General features: G+C 36.7%; 3 protein-coding genes across 8 annotated transcripts; 2 read left to right on the top strand and 1 right to left on the bottom strand.

Moving 5' to 3' along the window:
- Window positions 1–310: 310 nt before the first annotated feature.
- LOC127792031 (APO protein 4, mitochondrial) lies at window positions 311–14,546 on the top strand. Of its 6 annotated transcripts, XR_008021048.1 has the most exons (5): window positions 311–566; window positions 675–1,965; window positions 11,201–12,055; window positions 13,119–13,287; window positions 13,658–14,546. XR_008021048.1 is itself a non-coding variant. In XM_052322318.1 (4 exons), exons 3-4 carry the CDS (start codon window positions 1,709–1,711, stop codon window positions 11,922–11,924), a joined length of 981 nt encoding a protein of 326 aa, XP_052178278.1. In that variant the 5' UTR covers window positions 311–566; window positions 675–734; window positions 1,644–1,708; the 3' UTR covers window positions 11,925–12,230. The 6 variants fall into 6 exon arrangements, 4 of the variants coding, with proteins under 4 accessions (XP_052178278.1, XP_052178280.1, XP_052178279.1 ...); XR_008021049.1 differs by lacking the exon at window positions 13,119–13,287 and having other exon boundaries at window positions 13,658–14,537; XM_052322318.1 differs by lacking the exons at window positions 13,119–13,287; window positions 13,658–14,546 and having other exon boundaries at window positions 675–734; window positions 1,644–1,965; window positions 11,201–12,230.
- A 64-nt stretch (window positions 14,547–14,610) lies between these two features.
- On the bottom strand, window positions 14,611–15,363 carry LOC127791680 (uncharacterized). Its single transcript, XM_052321660.1, has one exon. It carries the CDS (start codon window positions 15,361–15,363, stop codon window positions 14,611–14,613), a length of 753 nt encoding a protein of 250 aa, XP_052177620.1.
- A 3,410-nt stretch (window positions 15,364–18,773) lies between these two features.
- LOC127792305 (peroxidase 27-like) lies at window positions 18,774–21,249 on the top strand. Its single transcript, XM_052322759.1, has 4 exons — window positions 18,774–19,049; window positions 19,232–19,420; window positions 19,613–19,778; window positions 20,629–21,249. Exons 1-4 carry the CDS (start codon window positions 18,822–18,824, stop codon window positions 21,033–21,035), a joined length of 990 nt encoding a protein of 329 aa, XP_052178719.1. The 5' UTR covers window positions 18,774–18,821; the 3' UTR covers window positions 21,036–21,249.
- Window positions 21,250–22,103: the final 854 nt, after the last annotated feature.

Here is a 22,103-nt window from a genome sequence, read left to right as displayed (position 1 = left end):
TTCAATTTTAACAGCAAGACCTACTGTGAAGGGTTTTCCTCATAAAAATTATATAAAAAAATATATTTATGTTACAATAATGGTTGCAAAAAATTTGGATTTTTTAGGTGGGCCCAAAAATTGAGCTCGGATGGAATGGTACGGCCCAATTTCCAAGCCCACGCCAGGCCCATCCGTTCTTCCTCTCTCTGCTGCTGCTGCTTCTTCATCATCAGTTTCGCATCTGTAAAGCTATTCTCGGGGCCGGACCTATAGTGAGGCCCATGAGGCGGTTGTCTAAGGGCCCATAAATTTTTTCCAAGCCCACCCCCAATCAGCGCCTTCTGCAAACCCTCCTCCCTCTCTGGCTCTCTCGCGGCTCGCCCTCGCCTTCGCTCTCGCCTCTCGTTTGACGCTTGCTCGCTCTGTCGCTCTCGCTCGCGGCTCGCCATCGCCTCTCAGTCTGTAGCTGGGGAGGTCGCATCTATGGCTACTGGCTCTGGCTCTCTAACTCTTGTTCTCGCTGGGTGACTGGGTCGCTCGCCTCTCTGCATTGCCATTGGGACACTTTGGGTCAATCTTTTGAGGTTTGGTTCAATCTTTGGTTTTGTGTTCTGTTCGGGTTCAAATTCAATTCCAGTGACAAAAAAATCTTTTGGTTCAATCTTTGGTGTTGTGTTCTTCGTTCTTGGCAGGCAGGCAGTGGCCACTGGCCAGTGGGCATCCCTTCATACTCTAGAGACTAAACGACTAGAGTTAAGTTAATTTATTTGATTATGTTCTATTTAATGTGTATTTTTTTTTTGGGGGGGCTAATTTAACACCTATAATGAGTTTAGGAATTATGACTTTAGGCTTTTTATTAATTGTTATTTGACTACTTCATTTAGTTAGGGATTGTCCTTGTTATAAATTGGGAGCACTGGCAGCCTTTAAACCTTCCAAGAAACCAATCAAACAACCTTCCAAACGCTCCTAACTCACCGGCAACACACAACCAACACAACAAGTCTATTAAAGAACAGAATTTAAGTGCAAGAACAAAACAAGAAAGAAAATATTCAAACTATATAAGAAGACAGAATTTATCCTGGTTCATGCCAATTGAATTGGCACTATATCCAGCCTTCAAACCACCACCGAGCGCAGCCTTCTTTATTGATGAAAACAGTACAAGACTTATCTCTTCTCTCTCTCACGATACAAGCCTTCCCAAAAGAGTACAAAACTATAACTCACAGCTTTCTTACTCTTAAAGCTCTCGTGAAATCAGAAGAGAACATGCAGTTCTCTTTCCCTCAGCCCCCCCTGCCCTATTTACAGAGAATAGGGTGATATTTCTTAGGGCTGGACATGATATTACCGGTTTTGCACTTCATTAATAACTAATTATTACAAGAAAGCCCCCAGCCTATCAACTAATCAGAACCGCATACAAGACTGCATATTTAACCTATCACTAACTCTAGACAACAATTCTTAATAGTCCTGGCTGAATTGTGTTAATTGTGATTGAATATTTGAATTGTCGATGCTAAACTTGTTAAAATTTTGATTTTATTCTTTGACATGGTATGAATATTTATTTATTTTTTTGATGTTTTATTATAAAAAATAAAATTTAAATGTATACGATTCAGGACCATTTTTACATTTCGACTCAGGGCCCCAAAATCTCAGGTATAGCCATCCTCGTCAACGTTTGATTTGATGCTCAAGTTCTTCGAGAATGGCTTGGAGGAGCCGAAGATTGTGGCATATTACAATGGTGGACGGGTTGATTGGGAGCTCTAGATTCTACAGTTCGAATTCAAAGGTGGACTTGAAGCGACTTCGGCCCATGATTTTGAAGAGGATTGAGCAGAGAGGCAAGGATTACCCGGTGAAGGGCATGGTCCCTGTAGCACAAGACGTTCTCAGGAACAGAGGTCTCCTCATCCAGGGTGTCTCCACGCTTCTCAAAGTCGTCCCTGTCTGGGCCTGCAAGTACCCTTTCTCTCTCTCTCTCAATATATATATATATATATATATATGTGTGTGTGTGTGTTTTTAAGGGGGCTATAATGCTCTCTTTTCACAAGGTAATGCTACACAAATCTTTGCATACTTACATTGAATATGTGTACGGACAGTTAGAATTTATGTAGTGAGTAAAAGTTTGGTATATTGTTTATACCTGGTTTGTGATAGTTTGTGGGCTATTATGCGTGTGTGAGTGTGCTTAGTGCACACTAGGCTATGAATACTCATTTATAGCCAAAAAGAAGAGAATAAGAAATAAGTGCAATAATTATATGTGTATACAGGATAAATTGGGAGGTGGGTTTTGAACTTTCTTGCTTAAACTTGGATTTTCTTTGTTGATTGGGTTTGGGATTATGTATGGTCTGATTTTGATCTTTCTTTTGTTACTGCTTAAGCTTTGACAGTAAACTTGGTTGGAATTGAAGTTTGTTAGAATGATTAGAGTGTTCCCTGGTCTTTGAGAATTTCAGGCTTAACTAATAAGCTCAAAGTGCTTAAATGTTTGTTCTGAAGATGTAAGTGCAATTAGGTTGTCTACTTTGGTGATAAGTTAGTAGAGAGACTAGAGCTTGTCTCCATAATTGGGATTGGAATTGATAGAAATCAGAATTAGGATCTTTTACCAGTTTTAAGTTTTCTTTGAGAGGATTCATAGGTTTTGGGGAACTCTTGGAGATATTAATTTTTGCTAGGGATTTTATCTCAGATGCTTATGGCTTTGTGCTGTGGAGTTAGCACGCCAACTCCCCTTGGTGGGTGGGCAAAAAGGGAAAGCATAAGTGATCTTAGTGGTATGAAGCATGAATAGGCATGCATAGATAACAAATTTGAAGGTTTAAGATTGGAAATTTTGCTCCTGAATGCAGCTTGCCATTCTACCAACACATCTGGCTCTGGAAAAATTAAGCCTTTGTTATACCATCTAGGTCTCTCCTTAATATAAACCCATGTAATAGCTTTCTTTCCAGGATTGATATTGGGGTTGTTAATGTTTGTGCACTGTATCTTGGATTGCAACTGCTAAAGATTATTGGTGCAGAAAGTAGTGACCTTTGGAATTATATTTAATTAATTTTTTCAACTCCAATCAACTCAATTAAAATTCAATCTCAAATTATTAGCTCTTTAGCAATTGTTGTGATTTGCTAGATGATGCTTCCATTTGCCCAAATGTGATTGCATTTTTTCAGTTTGTCCCAAAGGTCATACATGGGAGAAAATGGCATTTTATGATTTGCAGAGTTGGTTTGACATGATCCTTATATTGAAAAGGATGTTTGACAAGTGGCAAAAGAGCACTCTAGTGTCCATTTGCAAGCGTAAGGAGAATGCTAAAAATTAAAAAGGTTATAAAGCAGTGACAGAGCCAGGATTTTACGTCAATGGGGTCAACTTCAACGCCAAGTTTCTTTAAGGTTCTTGAGCATTGCCATGAATGAGTGACGATGTCTCTAATTTTGATTTTTTTATGACAAATTTGTTCATTATCTAACAAAAATATAGAAATTTAACTAAAGAACCTAAAAAAAAAAAACTATATGATGGAAAACAAAATAAGGAATAAACTAATTCAAATGTGATATGACGATGAACTAAAAATCTTAACAAACAATAAAAAACTTAATTTACTGGTGGAACAAAAAAATTTAAAATTTAAAATGTTCAAAGTTCACTTACTGAATAAATGATAATTTCATGTATGATTGCGAGCAATAAGAAGTGAGGAGAAAGAAAATATTTGTTGGGATTTTGGAAAGGGGTTTGAGTTGTAGAGAAGAGAAAAAGGTCCCAACTCATGTTTATATATGTATATATATATATATAGAGAGAGAGAGAGAGAGAGGGGGGGGGGGAGGAGAAAGAGCTTTTGTAATTGAATAGTTGTATTATTTCTTTTTATAAAACCTTTTATATTATTTCAATTTTTGCATAAATTTTTTATATTATACTACACTCTTGTATAGTTTTTTTTTTTCTTTTCATATTTTTCTAGATTTTTCATTTTTTAGTGGGGTCAAAACTATAAATTTTTTAATTAATTTTAAATTTTACATATGCATAGTAAAAAGAAAAATAAATTTCAGTGGGCACTGGGAACACTATGCCACTATGCCTCTGCCAATGTTATAGAGGGATTAAGATAATGAGTCATATTATAAAACTTTGGAAGAAGGTGATTGAGCAAAAGTGAAGAAGAGAAAGCAAGACTTCTAAAAATCAATTTTGTTTAACAAAAGGTTTAAAGATGATCAATAAGGATTTGCCTATGATGTTTATAAACTTGGAAATAGTGTATGATAGAGTTCCCTAAGAATCTTATGGAGGGTTTTAGGGGAGAAAAAGAGTTTGGATTACTTATATATGGGTTATTGGAGATATCTTTATCAAGCAAAAATGTGTTAGGATATGTGGATGAGATACTAAGTTCTCTCTAAATACAATTGGATTACATCAAAGATCTACACTGAGCTTTACCCCTTTGTTCATTGTTATGACCCTAGGGTTTGGCTAGGGTTTAGATGGAAAATTGAGAAGAATTTGGGAGAGAAATAGAGAGGAATTGGAGGGAGATAACAAGAATAGAAGTAGAACAGAGAGGAAGGGAGAGAAGGGCACAAAGACGTGAGAGAGAAATCTGGGAGAGAACTGAAGAGAGAGAAGCATTCAATCAATTATTACTTAACATCCTCCAAAAGAGCCTCTCGGGTAGCTTATATAGCTGCTCTTATTGTTAGTGCTTTCAGTTATCATTTGTAATTGAAAGTATTACAACTTCTCATCTAAAACAGAAATGTAACTAAAGAAATACAAGAAAAATACAATCAGTAATTGCTGCATGCTTAATGACCATTGTATCCTAGGGTCATGACATTCATATCATGGATGTGGATATTTGGGTTCTTGTTGTTATTCATTGTAAAGAAGTTACAGTATATATAGCTACATGCAGCAAAGGGATAGAACTTCTTTAGAGATCATATCCTGATTTACATTGGATAAAATCAGGAAACAAATTAGCTAAATATACGGATATACATTAGGAAACTGTTATTGTTTTGCACTGAGTATAGCCTAGAAGACTTAGAAGAAATCAGTGCAGTCAAGTCGGTCAAGCGGCAGTGATTAGTTAGGTTTTTCCGTCTAACAGTAATTGAATTATAAGGGGCATTTTAGAGATTGTGTACTCTTTAAATTAGACCTTCTAATGTCTGCCTGATTTGTCTATAAATAAGAGGCATAGGGGGCAGCCGCTGATCACCATTCATTCTATGTGTACGAGTGCAGTGAAATTGAGAGAAAAGTCTAGACAAGATAGAGTTTGTAAGCTTGGTTGTGTATTGTACTTGTGAGGGAAGGTTCTTGTACTGATTTCATCAAGTTTCTTAGTGAATTGCTCTCGGGACAAGAAGCTGGATGTAGGATAGCTATTGGCAGTCTGAACCAGGATAAAACCGGTTGTCTTCCTTGTGGTTTGCATGTTATTTCTTTATTATTTGAATTCTGTGTATGTTCTTATTTTCTGTTTCTGCTATTGGGGATCAAATTTTGTGTGTGTGTGTGGCTGTGTATTGGTGAAAATTGAGAATTCTAGTGCTCCCAATTCAACAAAACAAATCAGGAAAATAAGGAAAGAAATCAGGAAAATATTATTGGAGATATTTCAGAAATTCTCCAACAATGGATGAACTCAATAAGCACATCCAAGGAAGAGGCTTGTATGTTATGTGTAGATCATAGTTGTCAAAAGTGTGCCTAGGCACAAGGCTCAGTTGAGGGTGCGTTGCTGTATGAGTCCAGTGTTGGGCGCCTAGGCAGAAGGTGCGCCTGGAATGCTCCCAGGCAGGTGCAGACTAGCTGGGCGTGCCTAGGCCGTCAGGCACAGCCTTGGCCTTAGGTGCATTTGGCTTTTTTTAAACTGTTTTTAGGGTTTATATTTTACTTATTATTACAACAACAATAACAACAACATATCCAACCTTTATCCCACTATGTGGGGTCGGCTACATGAATTTTAGACTTTCATGTTTTTTTGTCTTTTGTCATATTTTCATTTAGGTCCATACACTTCATATCAAATGCATAATTAGTTAATCTTAATTAAGATTTAAGATTTATAATTTTATTTAAGATTTAATTTAAGTTGACTTAAAGACTTTTAAATTGTATCTTTTGGCATTTTTTATTATTCTTTTCATTTTATATATATGCCAACAATATATTTTAAAATTTCCTACAAAGTTTTTAATTTTTGTGATGCTTATATGCTAGTTGTTGAAATATGATGAGATGTGTTTTGCTAAAATTTACAGGTATATAACTTGTTTTAATATTTTTTTAGTTAGTATATGTTGAATTTTTTAATTTTCTTGATGACATGTGAATATGTTATTAGGAGTTAGGATCTGTTTTATACCTTTTTCTTCAAGTTGAATATATATATATATATATATATTTAGTTAGCACACGCCTTGTTACACCAGGCGTGCGCCTTGCCTTGCTCCTTGCACGTCAGGCTCCAGTACTCTTTTGCGCCTTAGTGCTCCTTGGGCGCACCCTTTAGTTAGCATGTTGTATGATTGTAAATCTTTTTAAAGTTAGGTAACATGTTTTTATTAGACGATTATAAGATTATCTTTATTGTATGACACAAAATATTGGTTCGTTAAGTACTAGCATGTATCAAATATGAACTTGATTGAGATGGGGAAGTTATGGTGGATGTATAACATAATGATAGGTCCCGGTTCATTGGACTTATCAAAGAAGGTCCAAGAGGCAGGGGTAGGGTGGTAAATTGGCTGGCTGGCATAACAACCAACCATGTGCGTAAGGGATAGAGTGGGAAAATTGCTGGGTTGTTACACAACCCAGCAAGTGTGCGTAACAGAATGCGGTTGAGGAGGAGAGAGGGATATATGTAGTGGGTGAAGATATTGGTAGGGAGGGAAGATTTTGGTATTGAGTTTGTGGGAGAGTTAAAGACCTCTTGAATGCCCAATTTTCTTCTTGTAATCGGATTGAGTTGGTGAATTGAATAGAGGTTTCAGTGTTTTCTTTTCTGGTTCCTATCACATAATTAGAAATGTTTATATGTATTGTTGGAGGGGTGCCTACTAAAAATAAAGTGCATGAGACAATGGGCTATAAATGAGCTGATCCAATAAAGGCTCAGGCTTGTTTGTCTAGGATTTTGTTGGGCTCAATAGATTTAGCAAGTTGTTAGGAGATATTTTGTAATGCTGTTACAGCACATGGATGCTGTTATTTTTGTTAGAGGAAGCCTATATAAGGCTGTTGGTAGGAGAAGGGAAGGGAGATCATGGAATGAATGAAAATCTGATTTCTATTTCTCTCTTAATTCTCCTTTCCCTCTCCCGTCTCTCCCTCTCGTTCTTCTGTTTCTTCCCCCTTCTTCTTCTGATTCTCTCTCTCATTCTTCTCATTTCCTCCCTCAAACCAGGCAATGCTTAGTTCTAAACCTATCGGATCCTTTCGATTTCCAATCTCATCCTAGATTAAACCCTAGGTTCGTGACAATTGGTATCAGAGCCACCGTTCTTTGGCGGTTCTCTTTGTTAAGTGATTCTAGCGAATACAAGGACTCCAATGAGTTTCCTTGGTTACGGTGTGATAGGCGAATTCAGCTTCCCGTGAGTCCGACGGAGGAGTGGCTCTCGGCTTGAGAATTTCGAAAGTGTGTTCGAGTCTTGAAGACGAAGCCGACCATTGACGCTTGGCCACGAATTTCAGTGAGTCTTGCTTGAAGTGGAAGGGAACGCAACTTTAACGTATTTGGAGCCAAGTCGTAAGCTACTGCAACCATCGAATTCTCAATTCTTCAAAATCTCGTTGGTTGCAGCACAATTACTCAAGGAAGGTGTCGCGACCATTTCCAAAGTGATCGCTATTTTGCAGTGGGTATCGCGATCTGAACTAGCAGGGAGTCTGGTGATTTTGGAATCAGAAGTGATCGCAAATTGGAGTGGGCGTGGTGTTGCGATCGTACCCATTGGGGGTAGAGATTAACGATCAAAATAGAGGAAGGATTTGGTGTTGTGGTTGTATCAATTGTTGTCATCAGCCGAGGTAGCCTTTCGGTGAATTGCATAGATTGGGCGGACGAGGTGGACGTCTCACCGATCGGAAGCATCAATTGATTGAGTGGAGGAGGAGACCGACTGAGGAAGGTGGGTGAAGGCGAAATTGGCCTAGGCGCGTGTGACTGAAGCAGAAGGACAGGTTACAGGAGCTTCGTTGGAGTTGACGACAGGGGTGAGGAAGGCTGTTGCAGCCAGTTCAAACGGATTCCGCTAGGCGATTCTGAATTGGAAGGTGATTGGGTGGCGACCGGTGCAAGGAAGGCACTATTGGACTTGAAATTGGAAGGTGATAGAGATTGGGTCAGGTGTGGAAATAGGAGTCGCGGCCAGTAGTGGACGGTGATTGGGTTGAGAATAACTGTCGTTAATTTCTGTAGGGGCGACTAGGCTAATTTGTTCCGACAGTGCCCTCGGTGAGCAAGGAAGGCTGTTGATTAAGAATCAGCTGCAAGTGGAAGGCTGTTGATTAAGAATCAGCTGCAAGTGGAGAAGTTGAGCAAAGTTCGGAGTAGCTGGGAGTGGATTTTTGAAGGCGAATTTGGATTGGTGATTCTTGGCTGTGAATTTCAGCGCTCCTTTGCGGTAATTCCGATCCGATTTCATTAAGATAGATTATAATGGAGCAGTAATTTTAGGCGGTGGATTTCAATCGAAATTCTAGACCGTGAGCAAAGGGAAACAAAGGTTAATTTTGGCTTTGAATTTTGGGTTAACTTGTTTGAAGAAGAGCAGTATGTGGTCTTCAAAGTATGCTGATTGTGAAAAATCAGCTAAGGGGAGCAGTGCGCTGGAGCTTCAATTGCAGCAAAAGAATGTTTCATTTTCAGCTGAAATGGAGCTTCAATGGCAGCTAAAGAAGGCTGAATTTTCAGTTGACAGCAACAAGGAACATAAGAAGGGGATCAGCCAATTGGACAAAGGAACCAGCAGTGGGTTTAATGAAGAATGTAAGGAATTCGGTCGAATGTTTCGCGAGAAGTTGCAAGAATTTGCAATGATACTATCTAAGGAGTATCATTACAGTTTTCCCGCCGAATACTTTGATGACTATCATGGAAGTTTTAATAAGGAGGAGTTTCTTAAAATGGAGAAGCCGAAGGAAGAAAAAAGTGAGGAAAAGGAATTGGAGGAAGGCAATTAATCAATTGACAGCCTCTCAAGCACTCGTACTAGTGCTAAGACACTTGGCCAGGTGTCAATTATTGAGCAATTGTTGGCTGGAAGTGAAGTTGCAGCATCTCCTGATGTTAATGCTCACAAACAGCCTTGGTATGAGTATTTAAGGAAAGAATACAAATCTCCATTGCTGCATTTTGAGGCTGCTGTTGATATTTCTGCAACAAAACATGGCTGTGGCTTGAATGGGGATATAGTAACAGCAACAATGGCTGTAGATCTGCCCTTCTTACTTGTATTGGACGGTGATAAAGTTTTTCCTACTGAAATTCTGGGCCAATTTATGCTTGGATTTGATCTTGTAAACCTAATAATGAAGAAGAAAAAGCCTAGAAGGAGGAAGAAGGAAAGAAGGATGAACCAGATGGAAAAGGCTGGAATTGGATGAAGAGCCATGGCTACTTGTTGCAAGTTCTTGGGGACAAGAACTCTCTTAAGGAGGGGGGAATTGTCATGACCCAAGATTCCATAGAAGGGCATTATAGTAATAGATTTAGCAAGTTGTTAGGAGATATTTTGTAATGCTGTTACAGCACATGGATGCTGTTATTTTTGTTAGAGGAAGCCTATATATATAAGGCTGTTGGTAGGAGAAGGGAAGGGAGATCATGGAATGAATGAAAATCTGATTTCTATTTCTCTCTTAATTCTGTTTTCCCTCTCCCGTCTCTCCCTCTCGTTCTTCTGTTTCTTCCCCCTTCTTCTTCTGATTCTCCCCCTCATTCTTCTCATTTCCTCCCCCAAACCAGGCAATGCTTAGTTCTAAACCTATCGGATCCTTCCGATTTCCGATCTCATCTTAGATTAAACCCTAGGTTCGTGACATCAAGCTTGTTTTTTTAGAATGTTGTGAGCTGGGGCTTGTGCTCAGGCTTGACTCATTTATATTAAATGGTAACTTTTAAATAAGCTTTAGACGAGTTTCGAACGAACCTTTTCATGAGTTCTAAGTTTAAAACTCATTTTTCAGCTCAATTTCAAACTCATTTATGTAGAATACATAAAATTAGTGTATATCAATGTTTAAATTTTGAGTAATGTAAATAATATAATAAAAAAATCTTCAATTGAAAAAATCACATATTGTTACAGAACGGGCCTCAAATGAGCATTAAGGAAGCCTACGATCGAGCACTTAAATGAGTTTATTCACGAGCCGAAATAAGTTGAACACCCTCAAGCTCAAGCTTGCTCATTTGCTAATTTAACTTTAAAACCAAGCTGAAGTTTGTTTATTTAACTAAATAAACAAGTTTGAATGAGCCCAAACTGAGCCAAGCTTTGAGCTACTTGCAAGTGGTGTTAATGAGAACAATTAAAATAAGTACTTGTGAGGCAAGTAAATGGTCTGGAAAAAGTTGTTAGTAAAAGGGGTAGAGGAAAACTCCAAAAAAAAAAAAAAAAAAAAAAAAAACTTGGTGGAGAATTCTTAGACATGATATAAGATGTAATACTTTACATAATATATGGCCACAGATAGAGATAATTGGAGAGCTAGAATTCATGTTGTTGACCCACCTGGTGGCACTAAGGCTTGTGATGTTATTATTGCTATTTATTATGCTGGGCCACTTTATGCTTGACACATAATCGCCTACCTTTGAGATGTACCACACCTAGGATCTTGGATTCATACAATTTTATGCATGTGAGTTTATGCTTACTTTAAATACCCTATTTTTGTTCATATTGATTTGCTTGCATGTTATACCTACATACTAAAATGGAGAAAAATAGAAACAATACCTACATATCAAAGTGGAGAAAAATAGACACAGCTGCACTTTGTTGATATTTCAGTTTGTCAATATTGTTTAGCATGCATATTTACTTATTCCTTGTGTTAAAAATAGTTGTTTGGAATATCAAATCCATGTTTGGGGTGGAGACCTCTAACTTAGCTTTTTTTTCATCTGCAGATTTTGTCCAGAAGTATATATTGGTGAGCAAGGCCATCTTATTAAGACTTGTCATGGTTACAGGCGCAGGGCCAAGAACCAGGTTCATGAATGGATCAGTGGGAAACTGACTGATATACTTGTACCTGTGGAGACGTTTCACCTAGATAAAATGTTCCAAGGTGTAATTACACACCACCAAAGATTTGATTTTGATCGTGTACCTGCAGTTATTGAGCTCTGCTGGCAGGCAGGGGCAGATCCAAATGATATCAATCTAAATCCTAGTCAATGGGATCTGGAGAGCGTTGGAAGTGGAATCACTGGTGCCGAGTCTCTGTCACCTGGTGATCTTGGATTGGTAGCTAGGGGAACTTTTATGGCTTGGGAGGCGCTTAGGTCTGGGGTGCAAAAGTTATTGATGGTTTATCCAGCAAAAGTATGTAACCACTGCTCTGAAGTTCATGTGGGCCCTTCTGGACACAAAGCTCGACTCTGTGGGGTTTTTAAGTTTGAGAGTTGGCGTGGGTCTCACTTTTGGAAGAAGGCAGGGGTGGATGATTTGGTGCCTCCGAAGCTTGTGTGGTACCGACGGCCTCAAGATCCTCTTGTTCTTCTGGATGAAGGACGTGGATTTTATGGGCATGCCCCAGCAATGGTGGACCTGTGTGTAAAGGCAGGTGCTATTGTGCCGCCCAATTATTTATGTATGATGAAGATGAATGGTAATTCAGCACCTGCTTGAGTCAGGCCTTTATTCCTTTCTGATTGTTTTGGTGGGTGGAAAGATATCAATATGAAACGAGGAGCCATGATTTCTCTTTCAAGGTGGGAGCATGATCCACTCACTGTTTCACATGGCAGAATGGTGTTCTGGTATGCCTTGGTTGTTACTGTACTATATTTGCACTTATTGAAAAAATATTGGCAGAATCCACTATTGCTGATCTCTGACCTTGGAGATGCACAAATTAGCGTGCAACCCTAATATTGTAATTTGATGCTGTTATTCTCTGTTGACTTGTTTTAGAATATATATAACATTATGACTCATGTTTTCTTGTTGACAAAAATTATGTGCCCAATAGTTTAGCTCATAGTGCCATTACCTTGCAAGAAATTAGTCAGAAACTATTATTAGAGTTTTCCGACAATGAAGAAAAGAAACTGATAGTAAAGATAATAATGCAAAATAGTTTCGCCAACTGGCTTGCAGGTACAAAATGGCAACACTGCTAAACGTCAGTTAATTCACTCCAACCTCGTGCATTGAACTGTACAGTCCTGTACTCGTGGTCTATGTATATTGTTGGAATGCAACAGGTTTAGCTCTTCTTCTAGCCGTCGAACTATGTAATTAATAAACCATGGTGTTCATGATGGTCATTACCATTGGCATTGATATTGGAAGATTTTCATATTGAGAATAAAACTTGAAGAAATAATTGGTTTCTCTGCCTTCACGTTCGCTGCAGATCCTGCTGTAACACATCGAAATTCCATTCTGGACCATCTCTGCTCACTGTGGATATGCACCAAGGACAGACCAAATTAATATGCTAAAATCAATATACTGTAATAGAGAGACTAGTGTCAACCATAGAATCCAGTCCGTCACAAAGACAGTAAGTCATGTCATCAAGTGAAGTACACACTGGGATTTGCCATGCACCTGCATATTTTTTTTGTTTGTGACTAGTGCTCATAATCAAAATCTTGATCTTTATTATTTGTTTTTTCTTTTTTGGGAACTAAAGAACGTTTAAACAAACTAAAATCAAGAACCAGAGGACAGAAGGGGATTAAACCTTTTCTCAAGCTGTTCCAAATGTGTTAGCAATCTGAAAGGTCCTGACTTTGCTGTGGCATGTCTTGTACTTCTGTTTCATCCCTAAATGTGGTTTTGATAATTCATATGCCTTTTCTGAACTGTAACCAGGAGCATTCCCCCAATCCAAAGCTCTGCGAGGAAAGCTTCGAGAACTTCCTATCTGCTTTTGTGATGATGGAAAGGGACCATTTTACCATCTGTTGTTTTAATTTTTCTTTTCAAGAAAAAACAGGTTCTGAACGGCAAGATTATTGGGAAGTTCATTATGTTCAGCTAGGTAACTTAAATGATTTGAATTGAGGCAATGCAAGAAATTATAACTGAAGTGATTTTATAGGTTGTGAATGCATCATTTGCAGTGAATTGCTGTAATTATGCTTGAGCGTCACATCTTGATCCGATCCTGCAAACTTTTTATTCTTCTAAGATATAGTTATTTTTAGCGACATGTAATGCAGTTAAGTGCTCTTAGAACTATTACAGATGCCATGTTTCAGATATTGAAATTTTAAACATCCATGCTTGGTAGAATGGAAGTCTTGCTTTGCAGTAAATTATGTGAGATGAAAAATGCTTAAATTTGCATTATTTTTTCACACTTTAACTTATTAGCATGGGAACTACTGAAATTTATTCACCCTTATCAGGTGTTTTACTGGGCTAGTTCAACGATGAATCCTATTGGATGCTAAATTCACTTGTTTAACCACAGCCGTAATTGTGGCATTTCATGCGTATTCTACAAACTAACGACCAAGAATGCAGCCTACATGACCAGCTTTTATGTTGTACACGAATCTCTCTCTCTCTCTCTCGATAGAAAAACAGAAGACAAAGCTCTCTCTTTGAATAGGAACACCAGAAGGGAAAGCTTGGATTGAAGTGCAGAAAATGAGGGTGGTGATAGAGATATTGACAGGAACTCTCTTCTCCATTCAAGTGAATGACAATGCCACAGTTGCAGACCTCAAGAGGGAGATAGAAGCCCAGGAAAAGCTCCCTTATGATCGACTCATCTTGATTCTCAGAACCAACCTCAAGAACCACTTGATGGATGAAGATGATCTTTCCCTTGTCGACTATGGTGTTCGGGATGGCTCTCACGTGTATCTCTTCTTTGATCCCCTCAATGATGATATGGATTTTCGAACCACTTTCTTCTAACTTCCCTGGGTTCGAACCACTTTCTTCTAACTTCCCTGGGTTCGAACCACTTTCTTCTAACTGCCCTGGGTTCGAACCACTTTCTTTAAATTAATATGTACTTCCTTTTCTTTTGTTTCTAGATTCAGCATGAAAACTACGTAGTTTAGTTTTGAGTTACTTGTAGTCATGTTTCAATTAGAAAACGCTTGGAGAAATTTGGAATATATTCTGCAGTCTGTAAGGGGCAAAATCACTTGAAATCGAACAAAGGATGTTGCTTGTTACTTGAGCATGTAACCTTTTGAGACTACAGTTAGACGTGGATCACAAGTTTCCTAAGAGTTATGAAGAATAATTTTCATGGATTCCCATCAGGAAAACTGTATTCTTACTCTTAGCATTAACTAATCTTGTTAAGGAAAGGGAGATTCGCAGACAGTTTTGGATGTTGATCTCAACATTCTCCCCGACTGGTAGTACCTTTAAACACATAGAGGTAATCTCCATCATCGACTCCGTGCCAACGTAGGCTACAGTTGTCCCTCATGATCCGTTGTTTGTGGATAAATATATAGTCATCGACGGGAAGGATGTTCCTGATGAGCAGGAGTTGCCTAATCTCACCAATAGTGCTGGAATCCTTCATCTCCAATGGAATTCTTGCTGCATTAAGCAAGCTAGAGGAGGTCTGCACCACCAGGCTTAGTTTTTTTGAGGGAGGGTCAGCCACCATCTGGGTCATGGTTCTAAGGTACACTACGATTTCTGAGCATTCAGAGATCCCATACTCGCTTAAATTGCGAGAATCTTCCAATTCCATCCCAGAGAAGTATAGATTCATTCTCTTGATAGGGGTGCCATCAACTATATGGATTTTCTCTTTCAGGCTCCGAACAGTTTCATCACTGTTCACCTCTATATTGATCTGTTTCGAAGAGAATTTGGCGACGATCTGAATCTTACTGCGATCTTCCATACAGGGTTGTGTCCATTTCATCGCGAGGTCTATTCTGGTGCCCTCGCTGACAATTGGATAATCTTCCAGGTCGAGTCCATCGACCAACTCCCACCCGGACACACTGAGAGCCTGTGAGGCCACTGGGACTCCTAACAACTGTTCTACTTTCTGTTTGATTTCAAGAATGGTTTCTTGCAGACCCACTTCAATGCTGAACTCACATGCCCTTGTTGCAATGGTGACCCTCATTGTTCTAGTGTCAATGTGATCTCAATGTGTACTTGTTGCCACTACTTATATCTGTTATTTTCCACGAAAATCTCATGTTGGGAACTGAGAAAATTGCAATCTGGCTATGAAAAGCCATTGATCTTTTACATGGAAAATTGGGTGAGGTTCGAAATTCAGAATCATGTTGAATGAATGAGTGTCACTGTGTCAGTGTGTTGTGTTCATGTTGAATGCATTTTGTTCTCAGGAGCATGAGTGGCCTTTTCTCTCAGTTTCTGTTTCATCCTTTTCCATCACCAAGAAAGCCTCAAATCGGCTGTCAAACGGTTCATATATAAATAACTCAATTAGTTAGGTCGCCTAAGGTCTTACTTAGATAAAAGCAAACTTGGACTAATATTACAGAACAATAACAATCATAAATCTTAATTCTATATAGTAAATTTGGCTCTAGGGAGTTTGAAAGTCGGTTTGATTTTCACTTTTTAAGTGTTTTTATTTTTCATGTCACATTTTTTATAAGAAAAACTGAAAATAGTATTTGTCATCCCGTGTTTGGTTTTTGAAATAATAATGCAACTCTTATTTATTTCAAAACAAATTTTAGTGTTTTTGTGTTTATATTTTTGTTTCTATTCAGTTAACTGGCTATAGCAATTGACTTACTAGGCTGCAAGCTAGAGCTACAACCACTTCCAAAGGGGCTGCAAAGGCAGGCCTTTGCACGCTGTACTGTGGGCTGCGTATGGGTATGAGGGCCCCTAACTGGCCCGTGGCCCGTACCTGTCCCGACCCTAAACCCAGGCCGTGCTTGTGATTAAGAAAATGCAAACAACACTTTGGATAGATCCAATTTAATTAGCTCTAGCAAATGATAACTCAAATGTTGGATAAAAAAGAAAAGGCTGAATTAAAATTGGTTTATTAGTTAAGAAAAAGTAACTAAATAAATAAATAAATAAATTGGTTTTCAGTGTGTGGAGACAGCCTAAATAAACAGACTGATAAACATCACTGATGGATTGGATGTCTTAGTTGAGTTCTAATAACTGTATTATGTGGCAGTTTAGTGGTCATTTTTCCAAATTATGATTACATGAAAAGAAAGAGCATACTTTGTCAAAAATAAAAAAATTGGGAGTTCCTCTAATTAACCATGCATGAAAACTAATAAATTAAGTTAATTGCCAAGATTCTACCATTGAGACTGCTCAATGAAGTTTGGATATCAGCAATGATCTATGGTTTGATCAAACACCCATATGCATGCAGACAAATTGAAGTATATATAATTAGAAGGGAAAGTTTTGGAAAAAAAACAAAAAGTAAATTGTTAGGAATATCTATATATAAATTTGATCAATTCAACTCCAATCAATAATAGCAATACTGTTAACTGTTATTAGCAGCAAAGTCAACTTCATAGCATGTGATAATTCAACAAATTAATGCAAAGTGGGCCAAATTAAACTGCATGTTGGAGCAGCTTATTGCCATTCATCAATGGCTAATTAACTCATCCATGGCTGTAATATTTTAGGGTTTATATTATATATATATATACACATATATAACCCATTCTGCACCATAATTGATTCTGACAGGAGGAATGCTTCATTTTTCTTTGGGTTATATTCACCTGCCTCTCCTATGACCCGGTCACTTTCATTTAAATTTTATGCGGTTTACTTTTGGTATTTAAAGTTTTTTTGATTTATTTAATTTTTTAAAGTCAACCCTCTCTATTAAGTTATTAGTTTGAGTAGTGTGTTGGATTTGAATTAAGAAAATTAAAATAATTCATAAGAATTTAAAATACTAAAAGTAAAATTATAACGACTCAACACCGCGATTAGACCCTATAAAAATACTCTTTAAAAAATTATAAAAATTTTGTAATATTATTTTCTAATGTAGTGTTTGTTAATTAAGATATAGAACAAAAAATATAAAATATAAAAAATATTCTAAACTTTTGTTATTTATAATGTGTTTGTTAAACTTATTTATCGATTTTTGAAGAAGAAGAAGTCACATGATTTCTTATTTAAATTTTTTAAATATACTTATTTTTCTCTATCTCAAAATAAGCATATTTTGATCTGATAAAAAAAAAAATATTTATATCTTTTAGTGAATTTTAAAAAATTTAACAAATTATTTTATAAAAATTTTAAAATATTTTACAAACTTATTTTAATTATTTTATATCTTGATAAAAATCATTCTACTCTTATATTATTTATTTTAGTAAACGCTGCCCAATTCAAGAGCAATAGCACATGCATCACTACTTGAAATGGTTTTGGGCACAAAACACTAGACATTTCATTCCCATATCATCATCACAACATTACCTTTACTTTGTCCCTTAATTTAGTCAGTTTATTGTAAGATTAAACATTTAGAGATTCCTTCAGGTCACACGTGGTTATGTGCATGTTACTTGCTACAGACTAGGTCAAACCCATCGGGGTAACAACACAACTTCCAGTTGGGTTATATATGTTTCCTTTTTCTATTCACGAATTACAGCCCTTGATTTTTGGTATGTTTCTTATTTAATACATAATTGCTACGCATTATAAATAGTGTTACATATTATTTTTATAAAAAATAAGGAAAATTGTGAAAGAAAAATGTGATGAAGTTTTTGCTTCTCATTGTTTGATGTAAGACATATTTATCTTTCTAGTTCTATTTTCTATATCTATAATTAATGATTCTATTTATATAGTGCTAGTTATTTGCACAAGAACTAGCTAGTTTTTCTTTTTTTTTTCTTTTAAGAAAAAGATATAAGAATAATAATTGTCACATTTCGATTTTCATAGGCCTTTGAAATTTGATAATATTGTTTATATAGTGATACATAAGATAAAATTTTAGAGTACCATTCAAAATTTAAAATTATTACTTACACATGAAACTAAGAAAAAGTGTTGTTTGCCCACCAATTTTAAGAAAATGTGGTTTTTTTAAAACATCTTTAATGTGTAAATAACACTTTTAAGATTGTAAATATATGTATCACCACCCACATTTGGGATCAATTTGAACCATGATAAAGCTAGCTAATTAATTGAGCTTGAAAATAGCTCAAAATGAAAAATCATAAATTGGGCAGACATGCTCAAAAGTGACTTAGTTTGGTCAATACGTATATATATCCTAGTTCCGCCTCCCATTATTTCCAAAATTTTAGACTAGCTATATGCATCTTGTGTCATATGGCCACGATGCATTTCTTTAATTTCCAATACTCGTAAGAAGTCAAGTCAACCACCCTGTAGTTTTTAGATCTTAAAGAGCATTTCTCATTAAGAAATCATCATATTGCAATGACAACTTTGAGCCCACAAACTCATTGGCCTCCACATTACTATAAATATATAGCAGCCTTGTTTTCAGCAATGTGGGACATTGGTTTTGCATAAACATATATAGTCATTGCTAGCTAGCTCTTCCAGAGCACAATGGCATCCAAGAAGTTTTTCTCAATTCTTGTCTCCTGTCTCTTGCCTTTTCTACTTGTGCTAGGCCATGCCAATGCACAATGCTTGAACTTGAAGCCTGGGTTCTACAGGAAAACATGCCCCTCAATGGAGGCCATTGTCAAGAAGACAACTGCTCGCTTCGTTCGGGGAGCTCCAACTCTTGCGGCTCCCTTGCTCCGGTTGCATTTCCACGATTGCTTTGTTGGGGTAAATACATAGTCTTTCCATCTCTTAGTTTTTCTCGAATCATGTTACACAAGTTACATTTTTTTTTCCTTTTCTTTTTTTGATACTTAGAATTTAATGAGAGAGAGACTACGCTTGATTACGATATAGGTTATAAGAACTTTACAGAAAATAAGAATAATATGAACTTAACTGTTTTGCAGGGATGTGATGGATCAGTACTACTAAATTCAACCAGTAACAATCAAGCTGAGAAAGATGCAATTCCGAACCAAACCCTACGAGGGTTCCAAGTTATCGATGCAGTTAAATCTGCATTGGAGAAGAAGTGTCCGGGGGTAGTTTCTTGTGCCGACATACTAGCCCTAGTAGCTCGAGATGCAGTCTCCGTGGTAACGACTTAGAACCATATATATTACAAGTTAGGAAAGGAAAATAGCATATAAACACGCAAAAAAGACATTTTTGCTTCTTCCTTTTACAAATTCTAAGTTCAAAACAAGCTCGATCTAAGAAACTTCTTCAATGGAAGTCGAGACATGTCTGAGTGAATTAATATATGGTTAATTTATAATTTGTTGCAGATTGATGGACCATTTTGGAAAGTGCCGTTGGGACGTAGAGATGGAAGAGTTTCCAAAGAGTCAGAGGCCTTAGCAAAATTGCCACCTCCTTTTGCCAACGTTACTCAGCTCAAGCAAAATTTTGCCGCAATTGGATTGAGTGTCAAGGATCTAGCAGTTCTCTCTGGTGATTAGAACTAAGTCCTGATATCAATTCCAATGGAAATTTGATTGAAAGTTTAGATTAGGGTTTATAGTATTATTTCATCCCAAAAACTTTTCAATAAAAATTATTTATACTCTAATTTAGTATACTATGGTGGTTATATTTTTATTTTTTCCCTTTTTATTTATTTATACTATGGTGGTTATATTTTTTTGTGTATATTTCAGGGTCAACTACACACGACATTTAAGTAATTTGATATAATATAGGACTATCATTTTTTTAAAATTAACCTAATTGTGCATTGTTAAAAAGTTATACCAAATTATTTGTTGAGTTAGCTAGATTTATGTGGGGATGCAAATTTTTATAATATTACACCAACTTCTTTAATTTTTGTAAGGATAAATTAGTGGGATTTTTAGAATGGACACGTGTAATTTTGAAAAACTTTAAGGGTGCATGGTGTAATAAATTGATATATTCTCCTATTAAGTTTTTTTCCATCACACGATTTGGGACCTAAATAAAGAGTAATTGAGACTCATGAGACTAAATTGGAGATTTTAACCTTATTATTATCATTTATAATTAACATACAAACTGTTGTGGTATCTTTATCCTATTAACTTAAAACCCTTTTAAATTTACAAAACTATTATTCAATTTGGGACACTGATCTGAAAATTCAAACAATATTTGTGGAGCAAAAGACTGAAAACCCTATTTTGTTCATGCATTCGCACTCACTAAATATGAAAACTCTATTAGAGTCGACTATTTAATACATCAAAACTGGTAATTACTACTCCTTGTTGTGTGGAGGATAAATTTAAAGATGATATCTTGTCACTAACAATTGTGTTGGCAGGAGCACACACCATAGGGACCGGTCACTGCTTCGCGATCAGCAACCGGCTCTACAATTTCACCGGCAAAGGCGACGCCGACCCCTCGTTGGATTCCGAATACGTTTCTCATCTGAAGAACAAGTGCAAGCCCGGCGACAGCACCACCTTCGTCGAAATGGATCCCGGAAGCTTCAAGACATTCGACGCCCATTACTACTCTCTAGTAGCCAAAAGGCGGGGCATGTTCCAGTCCGACGCCGCTCTCCTCCAAGACGACGAGACCAGAGCCTACGTCCGGCGCCAGGCCGCGTCCCGAGGGTCGGCTTTCTTCAAGGACTTCGGCAAGTCCATGGTGAAGATGGGCCGCATCGGAGTTCTTGAAGGCGGCGCCGGGGAGATCAGAAGGCGGTGTGCTTTTGTTAACTGAGGCTGTAGATGACGATGGCGTCAGTTCATGGCGTTTAATTGATTTTTCTGGTATTTTGTTGGGATATTTTTATTTTTTATTTTTTTGGTTTAGTATTGGGACAAGTGTGGTTTCATTTTTTTCCTTTTCCATCGGCTACATTCAAGTTTCTGCAGTATTTATTAACCAAGATATAAATAAAAAAAATAATATATGAAAAATTATTTTATATTTTTGTTATTTTTAATGTGTTTGTTAAATTTATTTAGCGATGTTTGAAAAAGAAGTTATCTGATTTCTTACTTGATATTTTCTAGATATACTTGTTTCTCCTTCCTTCAAGATAAACATATGAAAAATTTTATTTGTAGTCACCCATTTTATTCTTCATGGCCACTTTTTAATATACTTAAATTACTCACATTTAAAAATTCATTTTTACCCTCTCTATTAATTGCAACCACTTTCTCCTTCAATGAATTGCTTGTCATACGCGACCGTCCATTCACATTGGAGAAGATGTGTCCAAGAACGTCGGATACGATGGGGTGAAGACAAAAAACATATGGATAGAAATACAGTAATGAAGTAGAAGAACAATGCCCTTGATTTTGCAATCTTTTCATATGAAGCTTGTTTTCATGGATTCGAGTTGTTGGATTTGAAGGATGACTATGTGGGGATGGCAGTGGCTATGTGCGATTGTAATAGAATAGGGTATTTTTGAAAAATATTGGGTACAAAGAGTTACTAATGTGGTTGTAAAAAGTAAAAGGGGGAGAGTGGATTTCTACTGGGTATTAAGAGTAAAAAAACTAGCTGCAAATAATTTTTTTTAAATATATCTTGAACCTTACAGATAAGAAAAAATGATGTATATGTCCTCCAGTGCATTTTAAAAAATTTAACAAATAATTTAATAAAAATTTTGCAATGCTTCTCAGTTTTACTTTAACTATTTTATATTTTGATCTAAAAAATATTTCAGTCTCATCTTAATATAATCTTATCTTACTTATTTTAAAATAGATAAATTAAGTGAATTGAATTTAGTATTTTGCGAAGAAGAAATAGATAGATGTTATAGAT

The sequence above is a fragment of the Diospyros lotus genome, chromosome 15 (assembly GCF_014633365.1).
Source record: "Diospyros lotus cultivar Yz01 chromosome 15, ASM1463336v1, whole genome shotgun sequence".
In the NCBI taxonomy this organism is placed as follows: domain Eukaryota; kingdom Viridiplantae; phylum Streptophyta; class Magnoliopsida; order Ericales; family Ebenaceae; genus Diospyros; species Diospyros lotus.
The sequence above is the reverse complement of the archived record's forward strand: the minus strand, read 5'-3'. Positions and strand labels throughout refer to the sequence as shown.